The sequence below is a fragment of the Hipposideros armiger genome, unplaced genomic scaffold (assembly GCF_001890085.2).
Source record: "Hipposideros armiger isolate ML-2016 unplaced genomic scaffold, ASM189008v1 scaffold_161, whole genome shotgun sequence".
NCBI classification, from domain to species: domain Eukaryota; kingdom Metazoa; phylum Chordata; class Mammalia; order Chiroptera; family Hipposideridae; genus Hipposideros; species Hipposideros armiger.
The window spans coordinates 320,833-347,949 of NW_017731511.1; the positions used below are offsets into that span (position 1 = coordinate 320,833).

Sequence of the window (27,117 nt, forward strand, 5' to 3'; positions counted from 1 at the left end):
ATATATATATATATGATATGTTTATATTTATGGTAATATATTTTGAGATTATGTCATACATGTTCTTGGAGAAAATTCAGTAAATACAGAAAACGCTGGGAAAAAAATTACATGTGCAATACCACCACTCAAAGGAAACCAATTAACTATTAAGCTCTGCACACACACACACACACACACACACACACACACACACACACACACACACGGAGAGGAAACAAGACAGAAATGATTTTTCTTCACGAAATTGATTGTAAAGTTTTAGCACTGAATTTTTTTTAACCGTTTTGTATCTCAAATTGGTGAATTGTAATGGGACCGTGAGATACAAACAGATAGGACTTTGAACACTTGAGTGTCCCAAGACCCTGTCTTACAGGGAGTGGACCAAGGATGTAGGCTAGAAACTGAATTACTAACTTTTGGCAGGGAAGAGGAGGTATGTATAATTAATGCAAGGATTCTTCATCACCCTTAAGTCACAAAAATAAAATAATTTTCAGACGAATTCAGAAGTAGAGAAGGATGGGAGGAGGCAAGTGGGGGAACTACCTATGGGGCAGACCTGAAAACCCCCTAGTCGGACCCTGAAATTCATGCCCAGCCTCAGGGGCGGGAGAATCTCCCAGCAGGCAGGCCCTGGGTGCCTTGCACTCAATCAAGCCGCCAACTCCCATTGTTCACATGCTCCAGGGACGCTGCTCAGAGTGACTGCACTTTGGTGTCACAACCCGTCGCCAGCATACAGTAGTGTAAAATGAAGCTTGTTTAGGACTCTCTTTGATGCGTGAAGATCAAACGGCTTGGGGACCCCAGGTCTTAATCAGACTTGAGCCAGGATGGCATTTTCACAAATAGTCCGTTTGCTCGGCTTTGAGCAGACTTTGTGCTCAGCACATTCATCTGGCTGGTGGGGCGGGTAATCCCGGCTGAAGCCCCTTGCCTGGTTGCAAATCCATTCACACTACAATGGCTGCTGTTGGTTTGCTGTGTCAGTTCATGGGCAAATAAATATAGGGCTCTTCTGACTTAATTAAAGGAGGGGTGAGAGGAAAGGTAACGGAGGGGAAGACGAAAGCAATAAGGGACAAGAGGCTCCACTCTGTCTCCAGAGTCTAGCAGCAAGTGGGAGAAACCCGCTCTTCTGCTGCCCCCTGGTGGAATTCCCGTAGAAGTTCTTCGTAGGGAAGCTATATTGATAATTGATTTACTAATCCCGCAATTTACTTCTGAGATTAATTTTCCAGGTTCAGTTACTTGTATATCGTATACCTTCTCCACTTCGTTATGCTGCAAACCCTTTCAGGTTAAATATTTTCTAATCCTTCTTAATATTTCACACAATTCTTTGTTTATAGAATAATTTATAGCTTCATAAATTAGGATTAAAATGACAATTGGAATCTGAGGTGTAGGTTCTCAATTTATATCTATTCTATTGAAGTTGAAAGGCTCCACGTTCCATTTCCATATAAAAATGCCAAGGTCTCCAGGTTATTATAAATATATTACAGGAAAATTCTAGGTCAAACAAATCTTGAGAGATTGTACATATATGGCTATTTAGGAATAACAAAAATATAAGAGAATATTATTTTTTCATCTATTTGATTAAGCAAATACTAATCACTTCAGGTTTTCAGGTTCAAAAGGAAGATACAAACCTATAGGCTTATGTGAAATAATGGTTATAAAACATTATTTAATACGTCCTTTTCTTTAGAACCAGCATTATATACTAGTGAAAAACTTGTATATTACAAGTTAGATAGAACAGTAGAAAAGTTAATAAAACAACATACTGAAAGTATCGCTAGCATAATATATGTAGTTGCTAAAATCATTGTTGGTAGTTATGCATGGTTATTATTTAACAGTTAATAGTTCTAAACTACTCCCAAAGTTTTTCTTATAGCTCTATTTTCTTAGAGAAGTCCTGGCAGAAAAACAGTGCTTCTCTACTATTAGAATTTCTTTGAAAGAATAAAGAATTCTGGAAGATGTGTGAGAATATTATTTCTAAACATTCAATTCAAGAAATATGTTTTTGTGCACTAAATTCTTAGCTATAATTTAGATGCTAAGTATAAAATTGCATACTGTTATTTTAGTATTATAATCTAAAATATATTCATAGGAATGACTTTAAGAAGCAAATTGATTTCAATCAAACTTTCCAAAATGTCATTAATGTTTTGATTAGGCCCTGTCTACATTTTTTTATTGAACTATGTTCTCTACCAGTATCTCCATTATCGTCTCACAGTATTACTTCTATACAGTTGAGTCTCTTTACAACAAGAAAAGCACTTTTTAAAGTAAGCTTTGCACTTAACAAATAAATAAAAAGCATTTTGCAAATATCAATAGTTTTGTGAATTCAGCTTAGCCTCATACTTACTTAGAAGGTATGAATGTGTCAGGCAGAGAATCTAATAGATAATTAGCTTTTTATCAAAAGCATATCCCACTACCTACTTCTGCTAATATCATTTCTATTATCATTTGCATTTGTTAATAATTTTAGAAGGGAACTGTGGCTAGAGCTGTGAAGTCTAAAGGTCTAAAGCATATAGGTTTTCTTAATTTTTGGAGTTTCTAATTTGCAGGCAAAGTCCTAAATTTGTTTAGAAAATTAACTTTCTATGGTTTTATTAATAGTTGTGATTAGTAAGTAAATAAATAAATGGAGGTTTTTTTCTGTTTTTTTGTTTTTTTGCAAGTGTATAAGAAATGGGAGATAAAATAACAGAATCCTTTCCTATTTTTATAAGCTTTGAAAGGCAAGAATTAGTCAATTAAGGTGCTTTTTGTTCCCCTAAAAGACTATTAAGTACTCCGCAGTTCTGTGATTCTTAAACTGTTGTGAACATAAAATAACCCAAGGATGCATGTTAAAATACAGATTCCCAGACCCTCCTCCTAATTCTTTTGATTGCAGAGATCTGGGGTGAATATGGTGACTCATGCCCGCCTCCCACCCCACCTTTTTTTTTTTTTTTTTAACAGTATCCATTAGTTGAGTGCAATACAGGTCATCCTTAGGTTATGCTTTGAAAAACTCCATCACCAATCCATCTAACCCCACCCATGAGGTCTGTCACCTTCCAAACTCCAAACTCCTCACTCTGTCCCAGGTTAAAAGGTTAATCCCAAATTGGGTGTTTCCTAAACTTTGGGACACACATTTACACATACATGGATCTTTCCAGAGATGTTCTGGGTTCCCATTTTATATGCCTGTGGCAGGACCCAGGAATATTTACTGTAATATTTTAATGTCCCAGGTGATCCTGGTGCAGAGCCAGCGGTTAGGGACAGATAGCACTTGCTCAGCATTGTTCAGACTTCCTGATCAAAACAAGCACCTGCAGTGCTTGTGAAACTGGATGACTAAAACTAGTGGTATGCTGGTAAATGGTTAACAATCAGCACCGTGATTTATTTATTTTTAAAAATTTTTGTAAGAAGCATTTATTAGATCATTTGTACATTTAGATATGTATGCTGCTTCCAGTTGTCACTCATAAATAACAATTTTATAAACTTTAGAATAGTTTCCCAAATATGATATTGCTGCCCCAAATGCTAGAGACTATTATTGCTATTGACAAGAATTATTTTTTTCAAAATTTTATACCCTTTTTTTTACTATATTTTATTATAGAGTAATTCATCATCATGATAAAACATTCACATCAGAAGAATGTAAGAATAAAAATATTAAGATCTCTCCCCAAATTGTTTGAATCTATAATCCTACTCTCTAGAAATAACTCCTTTTGGTTTCTTATATGTCCTTTCATAAAATTTCTATATTTGCATATATGTATATTTCTATATCCATTTTTACATACAAGCAAGGCAAATATTTCAATGTGTTGATGATTTTACAAAAAAGCTGGTGCACAAGCAAAAAAAAGTTATTTTGTGACATTTTATTATATGACTTGGTTAATAGGAATAAAATTGCATTTTTATTATATACATAGAAATATTTACTACCAATCATATTTTACATTTAAAAATATTTAGGTACAGTTGGTATATAATCTTATATAAGTTATATTGTTTCAGGTGTACATTATAGTGAATCAACGTTTTTATACCTTACAGTGTGATCATCCCAAAAATTCTAGTAATCTGTTACTATGTAAACTTAACACAATATTATTGACTATATTCCCCTTCCCCTTTTCACTCATCCCCCCACTGCCTACCCTTTCTGTAACCATCCCTTTGGCTTCTGTTACTATGAGTCTGTTTTTGTTTCATTTGGTTTTGTTTTGATTTTAGATTCCACATGTAAGTAAAACCATACAGTATTTGTCTTTCTCTGCCTCACTTATTTCACTTAGACTAATACGCTCTCGATCTATCCATGTTCTCACAAATGGCAAGATTTCATTCTTTTTTATTGCTGCGTAATATTTCAGTGTTTGTGTGTGTGTGTGTGTGTGTGTGTGTGTGTGTGTGAGACATCTTCTTTATTCATCTATCAGTGGACACCTAGGTTGGTTCCATGTCTCAGCTATTCTAAATAATGCTGCACAGAACACAGGGATGAATATGGCTTTTAGAATTAGTGTTTTCATTTTCTTTGGATAAATATGCAGACGTGAAATTTCTGGGTATATGGTAGATCTATTTTTAATTTTTTGAGGAATCTCGATACTGTTTTCCATAGTGGTAGCACCAATTTGCAATCCCCCCAACAGTGTACAGGATTCCCTTTCTCCACATCTTCACCAACACACGTTGCTTCTTGACTTTTTTGACAGTAGCCATTCTGACTGGTGTGAGGTGGTATGTCATTGTGGTTTTGATTTGCATTTTCCTGATTAATGATGTTGAGCATATTTTCACGTGTCCATTGGCTATCTGTATGTCTTCTTTGAAAATATGTCTATTCATGTCCTCTGCCTATTTTTTCATTGGATAGTTTATTTTTTTGTCATTGAGTTATATGGGTTCCTATATATTTTTGGATATCAACTCCTTAGCAGATTTGCAAACATCTTCTCCCAATAACAAAAATATCTGAAGGAAAAATGAAGAAAACAATCCCATCCAAAACTGCATCAAAAAAAGTAAATACCTAAGAAGAAATTTAACCAAAAAGGTGAAAGACCTTAACTAGGAAAACTATAAGACATTGACGAGGACACAAACAAATGGGAGGATATAACATGCTTCCAAGAAATGGAAGGATTGATATTGTTAAAATGACCATACTACCCAAAGCAATCTGCAGATTCAATTCAATTCCTATCAAAATACCAACGTCATTCTTCTCAGAACTAGAACACATAATCCTATACTTTATTGGAACCACAAAAGACCCCAACTAGACAAATCTTGAGAAAGAAGAACAAAGATGGAGGTATCACATGCCCAGATTTCAAACTATGTTACAAAGCAATAATAATCAAAACAGTATGGCACTGGTACAGAAACAGACACATAGACCAATGGAACAGAATAGAGAGCCCAGAAATAAACCCTCACTTATATGGCCAACTAACCTGTGACAAAGGAGGTAAAAATATGCACTAAAGTAACAACAGTCTCTTCAATAAGTGGTGCTGGAAAAACTGAACAGATACATGCAAAAAATGAAACTGGGCCACTCTCTTATACTATATATAAAAATTAACTGAAATGGGTTAAAGAGTTAATTGTAAGGCCTAAAACCATAAACTAGATGAAAACATAGGATGTAAACTATCTGACAGTAGTCTGAGTAACATCTTTTTGGATACATCTTCTTGATCAAGAGAAACAAAAGCAAAAATAAACAAATGGAACCACATCAAACTAAAAAATAAACAAATGACACAGTGAAGAAAACCTTCAACAAAACAAATATACAACAAACAATCAGCACTTTAAAAACTGTGAACATACTTATGCATGTATTGTAAATTTTACTCACATAAAGAATATGTAGCACACAATTTACAAATAAAAACAAAATATGTAATACTCATTATTGCAAATATCCTATAGCCAATTGATTCTTTTTTAAAGATTTTTTAATTAAAATATAGCTAACATACAATATTATATTAGTTTTAGGTATGTACCATAGTTATTCAACATTTATATGCTAAAGAAGTGATTGTCATGATAAGTCCAGCAACCATCTGACACGTACCAGGCTATTACCATATCATTGACTACATTCCCTATGCTGTATGTTACATCTCCATGACTTATTTGTTTTATATATATGTGGAAATTTGAACCTCTTATTCCCTTTCACCTTCCCCACCCCGCCCCATTTTTTTAGTTTTTCAATTACAGTTGACATCGATCCACAAACCATCCTGAACGCTTCACTTTCCTCCAATGGTCTTTCATTCAAAACAACCCCTCTCAAATTTTTCTCTATAAAATTTCAGGTATATAGCATAGTGTTTAGACATTTATATAATTTAAGAAGTGATCCCCCTGACGAGTCTAGTACCCACCTGGCACTATACATGGTTATTACTATTATTGACTATATTCTCTGTGCTGTACTTTATATCCCCATGACGATTTTGTAACTACCAGTTTGTAATTCTTAATCTCTTCACTTTTTTCACTCTGTCCCCAATCCCCCTCCCACCTATCACCCCAATAAATCTAGTACCCATCTGGCACTATATATATATATATATATTACAACATTATTGACACTATTCCTTATGTTGTACCCTACATCCCCATGACTACTGTGTAACAACCAATTTGCACTTAATCCCTTCCCCTTTTTCACCACCCCACTCCAACTCCCATCCCATCTGGCAGCCCTCAAAATGTTCTCTGTATAAGTTTTTTCTGTTTTATTTATTTTTATTCTTTTGATTCTAAATATAAGCAAAATCACATTGCATCTGTCTTTCTCTAACACACCACTCAGCACAATACCCTCCAGGTCCATCCACGTTGTTGCAGATGGCAAAAATCCATTTCCTTCCACAGCTGAGCAATATTCCATTGTACATATGTACCACCTACTCTTTTTCTATTCATTGACAGATACCCAGGCTGCCTCCACATCTTGGCCACTGTAAATAATGCTGCAGTAAACATATGGATGCACACGTCCCCTCAAAGTAGCATTTGGGTTTCTTCAGATAAATACCCAGAAGTGAGATCACTGGGTCCTTCTTTGTCTCTTGTTATAGCCTTTGTTTTAAAGTTGATTTTGTCTGGTGTAAGTATTGCTATACCAGCTTTTTTTTTTTCCTCATGAAATATCTTTTTCCATACCTTTACTTTCAGTTTATGTGAGTCTTTCGATCTGAAGTGAGTCTCTTGTAGGCAGCATATGTGAGGGTTTTGTTATCTTGGCTATTCAGCCATCCCATGTTTTCATTAGAGCATTTAACCCATTTATATTTAAAGTAATTGTTGATAGATATGTAGTTATTGCCATTTTATTATTTATATATTTTGTTTGTTTGTTTGTTTTTTCATCTTAAATAAGTCCCTCTAAGATTTCTTGTAATACTGGTTTGATGGTTGTCCTGTATTATGTGTATGACACATTTAGGGCTAGAACTTAGAATCTGAGGGTAGGTCTACATAACATGGGGTCAACTTGGATGATGATACTACCAATGCACCCCTCTCAGGCAAATTTAGAATTGATTCTTATCGTCGTAGTTGAATAATTGTGCAGTGATTTACTTCAGTTAGAATTAGCATGCACAAGATGTGACAGTGGCGTGGATGCAACATCCTTACAATTGCCAGTTTCCCCTGACCCCTCCCTTCCAAAGTCACTCCCCTAATGATTGAGTATGGATCTGTATGTCCCTCCAAAAACTGTGTGATTAATACAAAGATAATCTTCCAGGATCAAAGAAGACCATTCTTAGATCAAGGGTATGAAAATCACAGAACTTAAAGAATGGATACTAAGGGCTAAATTATATCCACACTGGAGCTTACATGACACAGATGTTGAAGTTATCTATATCTCCCAGGCAGCCTTCTTTGTCTCCAGGCTCTAGTAACCACCCTATCCTTTGGCCCTTCCCCTAAATTTGTAATAACAACTATTACCAGTGCCAAGGTACTGTAATATTCCTTATTCTTTCTACACCTTTATAAATATCCCATAGAATTAAAATTCTACTCAGATTATCCAGTTTGAGGGTACTATCTACTTATGGTTTTCTTGGAAAGACTAATAAAATAGACAAGCTGGAAAGAAAAGGGGGATAAAACATAAATAATGTTAGAAATAAAAAGGGGGACAATACAGATATAGCATGGATTTAAAAAAATAGCCTTATACTATGAATAACTTTAAGTCAATAAATTTAAACCTATAAGAAAAAAAATAGATACTAAAAACTCACTGTTCAGTTCTGTTTTCAGGGGAAAGGAAATTATTGGATGTGCAACAGTGACATAGTATTTTTTAAAGTTGTTTTATTGGCTCTGTCTGAGACAGTTAACTTGATTGTATTTCTAGTTTTCATCAAAAAGGGGTTTCAACTCACCATCACTGGCAATGTGATGTCAGCAAGACAAAGGCTATCAGATTCAGGGAATCTCTATACAGCAACCAATTTTAATTTGTATACCATTCACTGAAGTGAGGAACACAGGGACACAGGAAGAATATGTTCACCAGGGCTTTGGAGAGTTGAGTTTGTTGCAGTAATATTGTTCTCTAAATCTATATTCTTTATGCATATGATGCTTAATAGAGGGATCAGATGGATAAACCTTAGACAAAATTCATGAAGCTGCTTTTTCATTTAAATAATTCATTTCTACCAGCCATATAGAATTACATAAGAATTGTCCCTTTGATGGTTGGCCTCATTCAGAGTTTAACTAGGGTTAGTCCCAAAAAAAGGAGTGTGTGGTTGTGGTGGGGTGGGGTGATGTAGTGCACAGAAAATTGCTTGTGATTGGGTTTGTGTGGGTTTCTACATTTGCTTTGCTATTCACACAGGATGGCCTAATGTTGTCTCTGTTAAAGCATTTAAACCAATTTGTTGAGTTAGTTTTATATTAGATCCTAGTATATTATTTGATGAAGGACATTTGATTATAAGTATTTTCTGGTTTGTTATAGTGACATTCTAGAGTAGCACTATATAGTATTTCAATTATAATATGATGTATCAATTCTATTCTTGGAATCTTGTCTGGAATTAAACATAAACTAGGTTCAAAAGTAATTATTTTTATTTCAACTCTATAAAGTATACAACAGGCACTCGGCAATTACAGCTGCGAGAAAAATACAGAGCAAATCAAAGCAAGTTAAGTTTATGAAAAAGTTTTTAATCTACATCAAAAGAGTGCAAGTAGTCAATGACCATTTGATGACGGTTGTTGCATTCTGACTAACAAAGAACTCTTCCATGTAGGACAAATTGTAAGAGGACAATCAAATAGCCATAGCTGCAAGAGTACAAAAGAACTGACCAGTTGTAAAAACATCATACATTGAAATAAATTTGATAGGTGATGCTTAAAGAAATGTCCCTTCACTTGGAAAGCCCAAATCTCTGAGTCATTGTCAGAGTCCCAGAGCTCTGTCTGTTGATGCAGGGGCAGATAAAGAGGAGGCCTAACAACATATTGTCAGTATTTAGCTTTCTAGGTCTGTTGAAATCTTGCCTCAGAAATTCTTTGCATATACAATAACTCAGAGAAAGCATCCTGTTTTGTTGAGTGGTGCACCAAAGTACATTTTCATCATTGGTTTCACAACAAGGTATGGTTAGCAGTTATTTTCCAATTTTTCTTTTGCGTTGGACCACTTTTAATGGAGTCTATAAAATGAGATATAACTTGACTGTACTAACTTTAACTGAATCTGCACAGCTTAGCAAAACAGGTATACCTGTGTACAGACTGATAGTATGTCATATATTAATTTGACCTGCACATACATTTATACATTTCACAGAAATGACGCTGTGTCTCATTAACTGATACACAGCTCTGGTACATTTAACAGAAATAAGAGAACAACTTCATCATTTCTGTAATTCATCAATATTATATAATAAAGGCTTATAAATTGTTAGCAGAAAGAACTGTAAAACGCAGCAAGCTAAGAAAGGACAACATTTTGAGGTGTGTTTGTCTTTGTCATGCAGCATAACACCAAATTTGTTTTTTTTTTTTTAAATAGGATGCCATGAATTTAAGGCACTTGCAACAATGCCAGATAGCCAGGTCATGTTCTAAACTATGGGACAGATGAATAACAGTATGGACATAATTTTCAATAATACTGACAATTATGACATTAATTCAAGTCTACTTGGACCTAAAAACATTATTCAATACAAATAAAATGAAATAATAATGCTGTGAAACACTAAAAAAAGTTATATGTACCACAAAATATCACACAAAAATATCTATTTACATAAATATTTGTCTGTGGTCCTATTGTGAAAGAAAACATTGTTATGGATAATGCACAGATCACCTCTAATGTATGAAATCAGTTCTAATACCCTTATTTTCAATATGGTAGCTGACTTCTTTCAATTTAAGTTTACGATCAGTTCAGTTGCTTAGAAATAAAACAAGAAAAACTCAACAGTTGAATTTATATGTTATACATGTGTAGTTCACATGCATATCCCATAATTTTAAGAAAAAATTACAACTCATAAAGAATATCATCAAAATAAATGTTTACAATGCCACATGGATCTGATTCATATATTAATAACAAAGAAGGTACAAACATAAAACTCATTTATCGCAATTTTCCATAAATCATTTTTTTAATGTATTCAATCTACCTCATATATTATGACGTTCCTTTCCTTACCAGTTTTCAGTTTTCCTGTGAGTTAAGACACACAGAAAGCCATTATTCCCTGTACTTGAAGTATTAACAAGAAAGTCAGGTAACAATTTGAACAGGTTGGCACTCTTCTAACTTATCTAGATGTTCATTAGTGTAAGAAAATAGAGGGGGCATGACAAACTCAGAAGTAAAGTGAGACGCACTTTATGAAGCTGATCATGAATTTTAGCCCTAGTGTCTTCATTGAGACAAGGTTTAAATCCTTAAAATTCAATGTTGAAAATTAAATGAATGTTTTATGTTAATAATTCTTGAGAGATATAGTTCACCTTTATTTTCTGGTGATTGATTTACACGTCCCAGTGCAAAGCCACAGGTGAAATTAACAAAGATGAACTAACAAGTGGGAGAAAGGACCTACAGGTTCATTGTGCTGAGTGCTATTTCTTCCTTCTCCATACAACTTGTACCTATTGGTTGTCTTAGACTTGAACCACAGTTCCAAAATCCATAGTAAGTGCTAATCTCTGGGGTTATTGGGATATCTGAAAAGTTGTAGAAGCAGATTCTTTTAATTAATGACTAGGTAAATTTAATATTCTAGCAAACCTTTAGTATGCCTAAACCGCTCTTTTAACAAAAAAATCACTGGATATTGACTATAATGTTGAAATTATATATTTCTAAAAGCCCAATTAAAAGCAATATAAAACTTCTGAAATAGTATTCATAACTGGATTTGAGGGTGAGATGTGTAATTTTATATTCTAAAATATGAGGAAGGAAACAGATATCTTGGGGAATAGATTGCTTTCTCAAAACTATAAGGAAGGGAAAACTCCAATAACACAAGAATAACAATAATATCTTAGAATCAAAGTTTTAATTTAATTTTATTCTAACTATATATAATATGCCCTATTACTTTTGTTTTCCAAATGCTTCTTAGATTATTATATTTTGATAAGATATATTCTAAAGTAGTCTTAGTATGAAAAATTCAAACAGAAATAATAATATATGCCTTCTTGGATACAGTATAATGATCTAGGTGGATATATATATATATATTTTTTGCAGAGATGTCTACATTTGTTTGACTTTTAAAAAAAATTCTCTACTGGAAAAAATGTAAACCTCTATTTCATGTACCAAACTCACACACAGTTCCAAATCAGGATGACAGCTCATAAGGTTATGCATTTGTCTAAGTAGGTATAATGCTATTTGTCCAAGAAAAGCTTTCAAATGGTTCTGCTACCTATAACAGCTAATAATAGTCAACTAGCCTGCCAACAAAGGGCTCAATGAAAGTTGGTGATTCTTTTCCCCGTGTGAAAAGCAAATATGTTTGATATTTTCAAATCTACTGTTTTCTAGGTGGTATGATATTTCAGGATTGTAATGTTTTGCTCTATGTAGCTCAAATTTATTTTTAAGAAATCAGATTCCTGTTTTCCTCTCTGCTTCCTTCCCACTTTCACATGCACATGGATTCATATCAGCAAATTCATGAAAAGGTAACCAGTACCTGGCCGAGTTCTTGTCTTATTCCCCGACCGCACATAAGTAAGGTTTCTCATCCGGTAAACTGGTGAATCTCAATGATTTTGTGCTTTCTTTCTCATTATGATTATGATTAGGATTATTATTATTATTGGTTCAGGCCTAAGACAAGAAGCTAGTTCAAACAGCTTTTTAATCACCTTTCTCCCGCAACTCTAGACTATATTGTATAAGTGAAATCTGACAGGAGTTTGGTTTGAGAAATTTAGTGAAAATGCCCGAGTCTCTGGCTACACATGTAATGATTAGAATTTGTGTTGTCTGTTCAGACATTGACATTTACAGATGAAAGATATACATAGCACCTATATAGTATTTTATTTTTATTTTTTTATGTTTTTGGATGAGTCTTAATCCCTCTCCACCCCACCCCACCCTGACCCCAATGGTTCATTTTTAGAAAAGGAATATTTTAAACCTCAGTTTGAGGGTGTGTTCGGTATAAATAAAAACCAATTGGCTGCTAGTCACTTATTTCCAGGACCATCTTTAAGCACACTATTTAAAAAAATATGAAATGGTTGTGAATTGCTTTTTTCCACTCTGTCATGCCAATTTATCATAAAATAAACAAATACCATGCATGTTTTTTTTTCCCAATCCTCTGTGAAACGCATATATACCTGCTATGAGAGTTCTCAGCAGAATCCATAGCAGTTGTGCTTTTAGCATATCAATTTTTAAATCTGTCAGAAAGGAAAGGTAACATTCAGTCTCATCATCAGCGCTGCTGGGAAATGAACTCATGAAACTTCTAGCACTGGTTTGACATGAACTGTGACCAACGGATGTGTGGTCCTCTTTTGTATGGTATATACACCGGCCCGCGGTCATAGATCCTGTGACCCTCACTTGAAGAAAGGGAAGAGCTCAGTTTTTGTACCATTGAAATCTAGTGTATCCAATATATTATTTTTTTGACCTTCTTGAGAATTCTAGTAAAGTACAGACGCTTTTACTAGATTGAAGAGATACAGTCTTTCAAACTATAATCAGAGCAAAGTGAGATCACTGCAACAATAGAAAACATCTCTTTACTGGTGAAAGGCTTTACTTCAGGACCACCATGTCGACTGCAATTTTTAGGTTCAAACAGAAAACGGGTAAAGAGCGCTATTGTCTTCTAAGCGATGAGTCCTAATGCCACTGTAGTTACTGGAGCAGCATCGATCAAAGGCATCATGGTGACCCCGAGCACTAAACTTCTCTCTTTCCCTCAGGTTTGCTGGCAGCTGTGTCTCAGAAAAAGCTGTCTTCAGCAAGGCAGAAGCAGGTAAGAGAAATACATTAGAAGTCTATGTCCCATCCTGAGTTGTCATCAGGTGGTGGTTCGTCATTGTCCTCAGGGAAACTGTCAAAATTGCTTGTATCTGTGGGTGATGCAACCTAGAGATGAGAGATTGGACAGCAAAAAGATGTCTGATTTTTTTTTTTTTAGTAAAATTCCACTCTAGATTTTAACATAGCATGCTTTATTCATTCCCTAATCAATGACTATTTTTTGAGTGTCTACTAGGTAGCACGTTCTGTGCTTTGTTGTATGTGGTGGGTCACAGCGGTGACTCAAAATAGACATGGTTCTTGCCCTCATGGAGTTTATACTCTAGTATGGAATAAATTGTGTGGTCATAATTAGCTATAGATTTTTATGATTACTTGCTTTAAAGTTTGGTTAGTGCAATGTAAAAAAAAACCACACAAGGTGCCATGAGAGTATAAGTGTGATCATGGAAAGCCTCTCTGAAAAAGTATTATTTTAAACTAAGATTCAGTGAGTTCAGTAACAAGGGCATAGCACATGCAAAGGTCTTGAGGAGGGGGAGAGAGAGAGAGAGAGAGAGGGAGAGAGGGAGGGAGGGAGGGAGGGAGAGGTCCATGCTGAGAAGTAACCAAAAGAGGCCAACAAGGCTGCTGCATAAGAGAGGAGAGCAGGGGAATAAGAAACAGGAGAAATAGGCAGGAGTCAGGTTATGCACAGCCTTGTAGGCTATTGTAAGAATTTTGTATATTTAGTCTAAGCATAATGAAGAGCCATGTTTAAACTCAAGCAAAACTCTTGCAAATTTACTGGTCAAAATCCAGTCTGTAGAGCATAAATAAAAGCAGTGAAACAACACACTTTAATGTCCCTCATATTCTATAATATTTAAAAACAATATTATATCCAATTTAATACTACTATTGTATTAAAAGAGACCCTTGATAAATTTAGGTTAGGATAATTTAGGCTTACTATTTACTCCTCTGAGTTTCTCATTCTATTCTTCTTCTAAAAATAAAGCTTTATGAATACAATTAGCACTTGTCAGTTGAGACATGATAATGGCATTTTTGTTTTGTGGATAAACATAAACATTAGCACAGAAATAAATCTTAGAAGCAGAGAAAATGTGTCTGTATGAAGGACATTGAGTTAGTCCAGAAAAAAAGTATATAAATGAAGCGATCTGTACCACAAAGCAGCCCTGTCCCCCTTAGTTAAGATGTAGTGTATTTTGTTAGATGCAGTAGTGAATAAAAATATAAATGCAGTCAATTGAAACCAATTTCAAGTTAATATAATGTAAACACTTAGTCCCCTTAGTGGACTGGCTATTTAAAAAAAAAAACTGATGTGTTAAGAGAGTTAATAAAAAAATTATTTTCTTTTTAGAGCCTGATAAAAAGATAACACAGTTGTGCTGGGGAGTGCTTTAAAGTCATATGGGGGCAGTATTTTATCGCATTTATGGCTGAGTAGTATTCCACTGTATCTATGTACCACATCTTCTTTATCCAATCATCCATTGAACACACTTGGGTTGTTTTCATATCTTGACTCTTGTGAATAATGCTGCAGTGAACATAGGGGTGCATACGTCTTTATGAATAAGTGCTTTCAAATTTTGGGGCTAGATACCCGGAAGAGGGATGGCTGGGGCATACGGCAGCTTTATTCTTTATTTTTTGAGAATCCTCCGTACTGATTTTCATAGAGGCTGCACCAATTTGCATCCCCACCAGCACTGTACAAGTGCCCCCCTTTTCTCCACATCCTCTACAACACTTATTTCTTGTCATATTGGCACTAGCCATTCTAACAGGTGTGAAGTGGTATCTTATTGTGGTTTTGATTTGAATTTCCTTTATAGCTAGTGATGTTGAGCACCTTTTCATATATCCGTTGGCCATCTGTGTATGTCTTCCTTGGAAAAGTGTTTATTTGACTCCTCTGCCTTTTTAAATTTTTTAATTGGATTGTTTTTTTAGTTTGTTTGTTGAGTCGTATGAGTTTTTTATACATTTAGGATATTGGATTTGATTGGTTGCCTTTTTTTTTCTTTTTGCTGTTGTTGATGGTTTCTTTTGCTCTGAAAGAGCTTTTTAGTTTGATGTAGTCCCATTCATTTATTGTTATTTTTATTTTCTTTGCTTTTGGGGTCAAGTTCACAAAAACCCTTCTGAGACCAAGGTCCATAAGTTTAGTGCCTATGTTTTTTCTATGTATTTTATTGTTTCAGATCTTACATTTATGTCTTTAATCCATTCTGAGTTAATTTTTGTGTATCATGTCGGATTGCACTCTAGTTTCATTTGCATGTGGTTTTCCAATTTTCCCAGCATCATTTATTGAAGAGGCTTTCCTTTCCCCATTGTATGTTTTGGGCTCCTTTGTCAAAAATTAGATGCCCATATTTGTGTTTATTTGGGTTTATTTCTGGGCTCTCAATTCTGTTCCATTGGTCTGTGTGTCTATTTTTCTGCTGATACCATACTGTTTTGCTTATTGTAACTTTGTAGTACAGTTTGAAGTCAGGAAAAAATAAGTAATATGGGGGTAAGTGAGGAGGAACTATGTGGGGGCATAAATGAAACAATATAGGCCAGGAATTGAAATCTGTTGAAGATGGTTGCTAGACTGTTGACCAAACCCAACCAGAAACCAGAGGGCAAAGGAATACTTTGACGTGGCCCTGATGGGTTAGGCTCTTGGGGACAGAGCAAGGTAGAGAGTAACCTGGTATCATAAACAGAAGGTAAGAGCATCTTGTCCGAACTCACCCAAGCATAATCATGTACACACTAAATTGTTAAGAACTTACTTTATCTTATGTAGAGAATATTCATAGGCACAGAAAATTAAAATATATGTATTTCTGGTAATAATTCATGAATATAATTAATTCATTAAAGTTTGTAATGTATTCTTTTTTGGGGCAAAGATTTATAGTCTATATAGTATAGAAAAAAGAAAAAGGAATGTGGTTGTTGGAGATTCATTGTATTCTTCTGTTTATATCAGTATATATTTAACACTTTAAATATATATATATGTATGTATATATATATATATATACATACATATATATATATTTAACACTTTAAAAGTGAACTTTTATCCATAAATAAGAGAAACTTAAATTAGAATGAATAGTTTAAAAAGGTAACAGTAAAATACATATATAATAACCATTCCCTAACTGATCTGTTTTTAAGCATGGATTTTAGATTTCATTATTTTAATGTGATACCTTTTTTTTCTATAGTTTATTTAATCTGATCATAAAATAAAACTTTAAAAATAACAGGTGTTTGATGACTGACATAAATGCCTTTACATGTGTCACACAATTACAAGCTGGAAAGTCTACTTACACTTGGTATTATAGGAGGTGTCAAGGTGCCTTTTCTTAAGCCTTCCCAGTTAAAGCCCTCAAACCATCTAAAAAAAGGAAAAAAGAAGTAGAGAGTTAGAGGCATTTTATTTCAACTAAAACCTTCTCATTGCAACATATATAATGGCCATGACTGCTGGAAAGCAGGGAGGCAAACATCTCCAATGTGACAAAAAGGTTTTCTATTGCTGATTTTCTTCTATTGGCTTTTTTTGTGTGGAATGCATACTTAAAAAAAATCTAATTGTCAAAGTTTTAAATACCAATTAGAAAGCACCTTCTTTTTATTCTAGTAATTTCAGTCATAATACCTGTATGACCTTGTTCCTACGCTGTCATTATAACTTAATAAAGGCCATAATATGCTTGGCCCTGTGCCTTACAGGATATTTTATTTTAAGGAGATAGATATAATTGGAGCATGAAAAGTCAGGACAGAAAATTATCATTCCATCTTTGCCACTGGTTCATTAGGTAGCCTCAGTCCCTTTCACATCACTGAATTGGTCTCTACACATCCCGTTCCACCACCATCCCCCACCATTTTGTTTCTATTTTAATACAAGGGTGGTATTTTGTGTACAGCTTTTCTGTGAAAATGAGGACCGAATAACATGAAGTTTTTTTTTTGTTGTTGTTGCTATTGTTGTTTGGTTGATTTTTGTTCTGTTTTTGTCTTTGAAAGAGTTCCCCACTAGCAAATGCTTACATTACATTTTTAGCAGGCCTTTTAGATATTCATAGGTATTTTGCTAAATAAGTTCCTGTGGTAGGGATGTGAACTTCCTATGAATATTACAGAAACAGACTAATACAGAAAAATCAATTTCATCTTAGTTTAGCCTTAGAACATCCAGTTAATATGGACGGGTAAGGTCTGATATTTAAAATGCCGCTATTGTTTAAAAAAGAGACTGTACTCTGTACCTTTTTTTTTTTTCCTTTGTCAAATCGTCTAATTAGGAAATGAATGGGAAAATATATGTTGGTTCTAGTCTAGGAAATGAGGCATGATATGGTGGAGGGCTTTTGTTTTTAATATTCTGGTAGGGAATAGAGTCCCAGAATTAAAATACACATTTCATCTTTGTGCCAGGAAAAAAAAAATGCTAGTTATTGTGAGTTGGGAGAAACTGCATTCGAGGAATGTGTTGTTTGGTATGGCACAGAGTCAGATGTATCTAAATAAAGTCCCAGGCACACAAACAGGAAAACCTTTACTGAAAAGGGTAACTGTTGCACAGTTGGAAAAGTCATGACGCATTATTGCATCGAAAAACAGAAACAATACATCATGACTTTTCCAACAACCCAATAGTTTGCATCTCTTGTTGGATGTTCCTATGGGCTAATTGTATCAGTTGTACAACCACTAACTTAAAAAACAATAGCCCAAACAAATGCTTGTCAGGTGTTCTGAACTTTCAAACCTAAAATTATAAGAAAAGAATACTTACTTGTGCTTTTGAATGTCTTTCACTCCGTTTTTCAAATTCCCTAATCTTTCTGATGGATTATCCCTAAAAATAAAGTAATAATTGATAAGGAATCTAATTTATTTTCACATTATAAACCTTCCACAAAAAATGTGGTTGAAACGCTTACCTGCATAGTTTTTTAATTAAATTAGCAGCATTTTTGGCAATCTTCTTTGGAAATTCTATCATGTCAATCCCCCTCAATATGATGTTATAGGTTTTCATAGGATCTGGGCCTGAGAAAGGTGGGCTGCAAGAATGAGAGACATGAAAAGACATATTACTTTTATTTTCTAAATAAGAAAAATTAAAGTACTCCACAAATGACATCGATATTTACTTGGGGCTTATATTAGAAGTAATAATGGAATAAAACTTGATTAATAGCAAAACAGTATGGAAACCTTTCCAAGTAAATCACTTAGCAAAACATAAATGGGTTAAGTTTGTCTGCTGTGCCCCTCATTTCTTTTTTTGGCAGATGCCTAACCCCCTTGCTGTCCTTGGTCATTCAAGATGCCTCTTCCACTTTTTGGTCCTTTCTCATACTTATGACCTCACTGATTACACTTGGGATGAAGTCCAAAACTATTAGAATGGGCTACAAGAACATCAGTGAAAGGACTCCATGTCATGGGATCACCACCTGCCTCTTTCTGTTCCTCTGAAATGCCAAGCAATTTTCCTACTTCTGGGAGCTGTTGTTTATTTTGCCCAGAAGGTTCTTCCCAAGTTTATCTGGGCAATGCCTTACTTATCAGGTCTTCGCTTAAGTGTTTTGTTGCTTCTTCAAAGGGGACTACTCTACTCCACCTAATATAACCAATCACATAACTTAAATCAACCAACATAATATAATAATCTAATTATCAAATTTAAACGTTAAGTTAGAGTCCTCTGCCGTACGCTCTTTTTTTCTTTTTTCATTTCTCCTTTTCGCTTACAGCACCTTTATGCACTTACTATGCTTTGTAATTTCTTCTTTGTTTATGTGATTGTTTTATATCGGTCTTCCCTTCCAGGGATTACAGGATTAACTAAAGTCAATTTCATTCATCAAATTTCTTACCGTTCAGAGGGGAAAATATGATATACCTTGAAAAATGATTTATTTGGAAATCAATTATTCTCCTAGTATGAGGCTCATATGTCTTTGAGGAGAAATTATGGATTATAATTATTTTTGTCAACCATGTTTAATAGCAGTTCAAATTATTTATTATTTGCAAATTATTCTATTAAGCCAGCTAAAAACAATGATTTGCTTAACATAGAGAATAGTAGATTTGCTTGAGGTGAGAACTGTGATGTTATCTACCTTGAATTTTTGTCCTAATTTTCTGTGAGAAGTACTTTTTATTTACTTTAATATGCCATTAGTTAGTAATTATCTGTAAATTTTAAATTAATTTTAAAAATGTATAAACATGCAACTCTATTTAATATTCTTAGAATTTAAGAATTTCCTCTTTTGTGATGTTATGATTGAATAGTCTCTTTACTCTTTTAACTTGACAGTTTAAACTTTTTACTTTAAAAATGAGGAAGAACCACATCTTAGATTTTTGTTGTCAATTTAATGGTTTCTAATTTATATTTTTGCTGTTGTATTTGCTTATTTTATACAACAAAAATCATTTAGTCAAGGTGACTTTTGTGTTTTTAATAAGCAATGCATATTCAGTCTAAGATATTCATGCAATATAAAAACAAAATTACTTAGAAAGTAACAATCATCCAACATCCAAAAATATTAGTAACTAACATTGTTAAATATAATTTTACACATTTCTCTATGTAGATGGAGAGACATAGGATTAGACTATATATGCTTTTTAAGATAAAAAAGTATTCAAATTAATTTTACTTTAAGTTACTCTGAGGAGTAAAAATGAAGGAAATGCTAAATTTCAAATACATGCTTCTTCCTCAACAATATTAGTTCTTAAAGAATTAAGAAAATATTTAATTTTGAATTTGGGTTTTTTTGTAATGCCACAATTCAACTAAAAAAATTACTTAAGATTCCTAATTATAAATGATGAAAAATAGGCATTCCTATGATTATTCCTATCTTCTCTCTCTCACCTTAATTTTTGTTGATTTCAATATTTTAAGATTTCCAAAGATTATAACATTTTCATTTTGTTCAAAAACTAAAATTAAATTATTTAATCTAAGTTCTAATTAATCAGATTCAAAGCTCATCACCAATCCTTTTACCAGTGTCTTTATTCCTTAGTGTTTTATTTTGATTCATCTCTTAGTTGATTTGATCATACAGTAGTAGTGTTTTTAAGAAAGGCCTGGGGTACACACTTTATATGTTGCCTTTATACTTTAAGAATAACTTAACTTGGTATAAATTGCTTGGGCTATACTCTTAGTTTCCCTCAGAACCACATAGTTCTTGATACACTATCTTATAGCATTAAAGGTGCTATTGAGAAGGTAGGGGCTGGCCGAGTGGCTCAGTTGGTTAAGAGCTCGCTCAAGAGTCTGAGCTCTGAGCAACAGCTGTTCGAGTCAGGCCTGAACTGAGTTGCTGCTGAGCTGCCATCAGGTGGCAGGATGGCTCAGCTAGAAAAAAAAAAAAAGAGAAGGTAGAAGCCAACTCAAACTCTAATCTTCACTCCCAACCTCATCTGTGACATGCTTTTGTGGCTTAGATACCTGTATGATTATTTCTTATCATTGAAATTAGAAAACTGCACTAGGGCACATGGCAATGTTATTATCCCAAATCCATTTCCACATGCTGATCAGAAGGATACACTGACTCAAGTCTTTATGTCATGAATTTTCTTTTATGTAATTGAATATGTTTTTCTATTCCATTTGTATATTCTCTTCATATACATAATTGTTTGTTTGTTTGTTTATTCTATTTCCTTTAACTCCTATATCCTCTTTCCGTTATAATTTCTATATCCTTTTTCTTTTTCATTATCTTTCCCAAGTCTATCTACTGTCTCCCTGGCTGGGATTTTTAATTGCTATTATTCTATTTTCTGTTGTTTATAATATGACGTTCAGCTCCATAGTGTTCCTAAGCTCTGATAGTTTACTTCTTTTGTATCTGTGAAGAGTTGCTGGTATCTTTGAGGTTACTTCTTCAGAGAGATCATACTTTCAATTGCCTCAAAGAAATTGTAGATAACAATTTGTCTGAACTTCTTCTATGTTTCTTTGAATCATTTCTATTGTGTGTTATTTAGCTGCCTTTTGCTTATGTATCTTTCAGCTGAACTTACCAGAAAATACCAGCTCAAATTGATTAAAATAATATGGATATTTATCTCACATAAATGGAAGTCCAGAAGTGGGGCAAAATCCAAACCTGGCAGGATCAGAGGCTCAAAGACCCAAGTTCTTTGCAGGTTTTTGTTTTACCATATCTCAGCATTGGCTTCATCTTAAGGCTATTTACCCTTATAGTAGTAAGGTGACTACCAGTAGAAATAGGGACTTATATGCATTCAGTAATTATTTATTGAGTGCCTACAATTTATTGAGTGCCTACTGAGAATTCTCAATGAATTTATATTAAAATTTTTTCTTTATGTCTGTTTTAACCAGTTTAGATTGTGTGTCCAATCCAATCAATGTCTATCACCAGGAGAATTCTACGACTGGAATAGATTAATTGAATCTAAGCCTGAAACTAGAGATGAGTGCATCTTTTCTTGAGTCAGGTGGGGGGGAGGGTGTGATGTTGCTTGAACAAAACCACTAAGTCAGATTGGAATTGGTGGGTGTAGAAGGGAGCTGTAGTGGTGAGAGGGGTAGGGAGTGGAACCTAATGGGGCCTTTCTGGTCTCATCTGGACTCATCCTTAAATGGGGCTAACTATCCTGAAGAATAGAATAAGGTAGAAGGAAGGGAGCAAGTATAAAATTTAGCATTCTTCACTAGGATTGTTGCCTTAGAAAACCTCTCACCAGATCATTTATTTTATTTGCCCTCAATTCTTGGTGTTCATGGGGTCACCTGGCTCATAGGAAAGCCCTGCCTGTGTGCTTTGAAATCTTGTAGTCACTACCACTATCCCTTTGTTTCCGTTCACTTTACTGGCCAACATGATAGGCCTTAAAAGAAAATTGGTGTGTCTGTATGAGATCCACTTCACCTCAGGTCCTCTACCATTCTGTAGTGCTTAATTGGATCTCTGCAGAACATTCCTTGCTTTTTTAAGGTCTGTCTATACTTCCAAATTTTATTCCAATCAAAAGTTATTAGTGGTGTCAGAAGAGTACTAGATTTATTGAGGCTATCACTTCATAAGTTACATAAATGTCAAATTGCTATGTTGTATATCTGAAACTAATATAATATTGTATGTCAACTGTAATTGAAAAATTATCTCATTGTGGTTTTGATTTGCATTTCCCTGATTAGTGATGTTGAGCATATTTTCATATGTCTGTTGGCCATCTACATGTCTTCTTTGGGGAAATGTCTTTTTTTTGTATGAGTTCTTATATATTTAGGTATCAACCCCTTACCAGATATATTATATGCAAACATGTTCTCACATTCAGTATGCTGTCTTTGTGTTTTGTTGATGGTTTCCTTCACTGTGCTGAAACTGTATAGTTTGATGAAGTGCCATTTGTTTATTTACTTTTGTTTCCCTTGATTGAGGTGACGTATCCAAAAAGATATTACCCAGACTGATATCACATAGTTTACTATCTATTTTCTTCTACAAATTTTATGGTTTCAGGCCTTAAACTTAAGTCTTTAATCCATTTTGAGTTTATTTTTGTATATGGCATAACAGACTGGTCCGGTTTCATTTTTTTACATGTATCTGTACAGTTTTCCCAACATCCCTTGTTGAAGAGACTGTCATTTCTCCATTGTATATTCTTGTCTCCTTTGTCATAAATTAGTTGACCCTATAAGCAAGGGTTTATTTCTGGGCTTTCTTTATTCTGTTGCATTGATCTTTGTGTCTGTTTTCATGCCAGTATCATACTGTTTTGATTATTATAGCTTTGTAGTACAGTTTGAAGTCAGGGAGTGTCATATTTCCAACTCTGTTCTTTCTCAAGCTTACTTTGGTTATTTGGGGTTTTGCGATTCCATATAAATTTTAGGATTATTTGATCTAGTTCTGAGAAGAATGTCATTTGTATTTTGATAGAGATTGCATTAAATCTCTAGGTTGCTTTTGATAATATGGTATTTTCATGATACTAATCCTTCCAATCCATGGGCATGGTATATCCTTTCATTTATTTGTATTTCCCTCAGTTTCTTTTTTTAATGTCTTATAGCTTTCCTAGTACAGGTCTTTCATCTCCTTAGTTAAATTTATTCCTAGGTATTTTATTCTTTTAAATGCAATTTTAAATGGGATTATTTTATTAATTTCTCCTTCTGATTGTCTGTTATTAGTATATAAAAATGTGAGTGATTTCTGTATATTAATTTTGTACCTGCTACTTTACTGTAAAAACTCCCCTCTGGGGGATACTGGCACTCTGGAGTGCAGTAGAAAAAGAGCACAAAGATGGTGCCTGCCAGGAAAGGAAAAAGAAAGAAAAAAAAAGCCTAGAATTTAAAAAAAAAACCACCTGGCATTTGCCAGCTGTTAGCAAGGTGGAAGGAGAATGCCAAGATGGTTCCTGCCAGTCTCTGTCCCTAGAGAGCAACCCGGCAGGCTTCCAAACATGTGTCAAATCAGGTGCTTGCCCCTCAGGTCAACATTCCAAGACAAGCAAATGAGCTTCTCCCACACAAAGTCTGGGTGCCCCCTGATGGGCCACTTTTGTGTTGGGCCCTGGGGTGAGTGAGCCCCAGTACACAAGCCCTTTATAGAACCATTTCTCATCATGTGGCCTCTGTTGGTTTCATGGACATGAGCCCTGATGGTTTTCAAAGCTAGATGGTTTTTGTTGGGGGGGAGGGGGTTCATCTCTTAGGTGCAGATCCTAAGCGTCAGGGGTGCTCAATGTGGGGTTCAAACTCTACACTCCTTGGGGAGATGTTCTGCATTGTGGGTCATTGCACCAGGCAGGGGTGGGATTGATGGCAAGATTGTGTTCCAGCCTCTCCTACACTCCTTATTGCAGATCTTCTTTTGTTCACCAAAGGGTGGAGATTGCTCAGCCAGTTTTTAGTTTTTATTTTGTTTTGTTTTGTTTTCACTGTGGCTGTTGATTTGGTACATTCTGTGAAGAGACGATTTCAGGATCCTCTTACATTGCCATCTTGAACCAGAACCTCCTAAGCTCATTTATTTTTAAACAGTAAGTTTTTTATGATATAAGAATTTATGGTAATAAATTAGGTTCAGCTTTGGCCATACCACACAGATTATGATTTATACTGCTTTATTTTTATTACTGTTTTGCTATTTCATGATTTCTATGACCCCATGATTATTTATAAAAGTGCTTTTTTAATTTTCAAGTGTTTAGCTTTTTCTTTTAAATCTTTGTATTAATTTCTAGTTTTACTATATGGCAGTCAAATATTGTGGTCTGTGAAATTTCGATTTGAAACAATTCAGGATTCTTCTATAAGAGTGTGGCTTGTAATAATGGGTTAATGAAAAAAATAGAATTTCTTTATAGTTCAGTACATACCAACTTTTGAGGAATAAGGTTTTAATATTTTTCCTATTATTCAAGAATAAATAATTCTAAAAAAATTTCAATGCATAAGGAAAAACAGAAATTATCATCAACATTTTAGTCTAGTTATTGATAGTCAGTATTTTAATTCTTAGGTAATATTGAGTTTTCTTCCATTCATTATATGTTTTTATAACAATTCAAAAAATACCAGAAAGGCTATCTATCTGTCCATCCACCTATCCATATATATGCATGTATGTTAAATTCAACCTTTTCTATTGTCCAAATCTTTCCTATCTTTCATGTCTACTTACTTAATTTGTCATATATTTAAAACTGTTTATCTTTTTGCAGAAGGTAAATATTGAACAGAATTGGGTTAGGTCACAGATAATTTATTTAAAGTCAACATAGAAACTTCCAGAGTAATAATGTAAAAAATTCACAAATAAAAGTAAAAACACAGTATAACTATCCCTGGCAATGATAGTAATAGCTGTTAGCATTTATGGGGTGCTTCATATATTCACTAATCCTCACAAAGAATACTGAGGCTAAAGGTCCCAAGTCTTCCTTTCATTTTTACTTGCTACTTCATGTTTATCCCTTTAATTCCACTGCCTTTACCCTATTCTAGTCTCTCAGCTTCCTAGATCTAAGTTATTGAAATGATGTTCACACTAGCCACCCCACCCATCTTCCAATTTTTCCTACACATTTCTGCCAGGTATTTTTCCTCAAATGCCACAACACATGTCATCCCTGTGCCAGAAAATACTCACTGATTCTCTCTGTGGATGGAGTCCAAACACTCAAGTGTAGCAATCATGATCCTTGAAAGGTGGCTAATTGATTTCCCATCCTTTTTTAACATGGACCTTCTTCATGTCTTTGCTCACTACTGCCCCTCTATTTAAGCTGTATCTCTCTGCTGGCAATGCCTTTCCCCTTGCTTGCTTTCTATATTCTTCCTGTAGGGACCTGCTTCAAAAGCCACCCTGGATAAACCTAGCCTTCTTCTGAACTCTATAGGTCATAATGACCCTATTACTCATTGTCCTGAGTGCATGGCTTGGTAGTATATTTGTTTTGCTTTTCCTTGAAAAGTTTAGTTTGTTTTGTACATAGTAGTATCCACAGTATCTTTTTTATTTGTCGATGGCTATACTATCATTACGTAAAAGACCTGAAAAGCATTCAAATTTCATTTAGATATAGCAATTGCTAACAGTTCCTTTTATTTATATAACTGGTTGACCCTAGATATTTTTATATGACTATCATCTCCCTTACTTTATTGCTGGCTAAATGACTAGGCACAAAAATCTCACAGAAGGACCCTAGATCATTCCACATTCACATATGTATAAAGAACTAGCAATAATGAGACCAAAAGTTGATGTTTGAATTTGTTGCCCTTGTCTGACTCATTTTAGACTTTGCTTTAGAAACTCCTGGTCATCTGCCTAACTAATTGAAGTGTGGTGACAAGATATGGTGACAAGTACATTAAGACAGTCTAATCAGAGTGACAAAGGCAGGAGTGTGTAGCTGTTTGCGGGTCTATTTCCACAGGTAATTCTCTATCAGTGTCCATACCTGCCAGTCAGAAGTTCATACATTAGGATTCCCAGTGACCAATAGTCGGCTGAAATGTCATGGCCTTTGTTCAGGATGATCTCTGGGGCTACATACTCTGGAGTCCCACAAAAAGTCCATGTTTTCTTTCCAAATCCTATTTTCTTTGCAAAGCCAAAATCAACCTTTCAAAAAGAGGAAAACAAGATATTTTAAGCCACTTGTGATTAAGCTTAAAAGCAGAAGTTACTTCGCTGAGGTACACTGATGATAATAATAAAATAAAAACAGATGTAAGGTTAGTTGTTATAGTCCTGCCTTCTAAAAGGAGTCAACTATATTTCAAACAAACAAAGCCTCCCTGATCAAACTCAGTTACAATGGGAAAAGTTGAAACCTAAGTAGAGGATGAAATTCATATCATTAAAAAATAAAGGCAAACCTTTCTTTCTGGAAACACTCTT

General features: G+C 34.4%; 1 protein-coding gene across 1 annotated transcript in view; it reads right to left on the reverse strand.

Moving 5' to 3' along the window:
• Positions 1–9,180: 9,180 nt before the first annotated feature.
• PRKG1 (protein kinase cGMP-dependent 1) overlaps positions 9,181–27,117 on the reverse strand; it is a 1,201,019-nt gene continuing 1,183,082 nt past the window's right edge. Inside the window, exons 14-18 of the mRNA XM_019651487.1 lie at positions 26,675–26,838; positions 18,616–18,738; positions 18,468–18,530; positions 16,991–17,057; positions 9,181–13,741 (exon numbers count right to left, since the gene is read on the reverse strand). Coding sequence (XP_019507032.1) covers positions 13,643–13,741; positions 16,991–17,057; positions 18,468–18,530; positions 18,616–18,738; positions 26,675–26,838 — 516 coding nt within the window. The 3' untranslated portion in view covers positions 9,181–13,642. The remainder of the gene's footprint in view (positions 13,742–16,990; positions 17,058–18,467; positions 18,531–18,615; positions 18,739–26,674; positions 26,839–27,117) is intronic.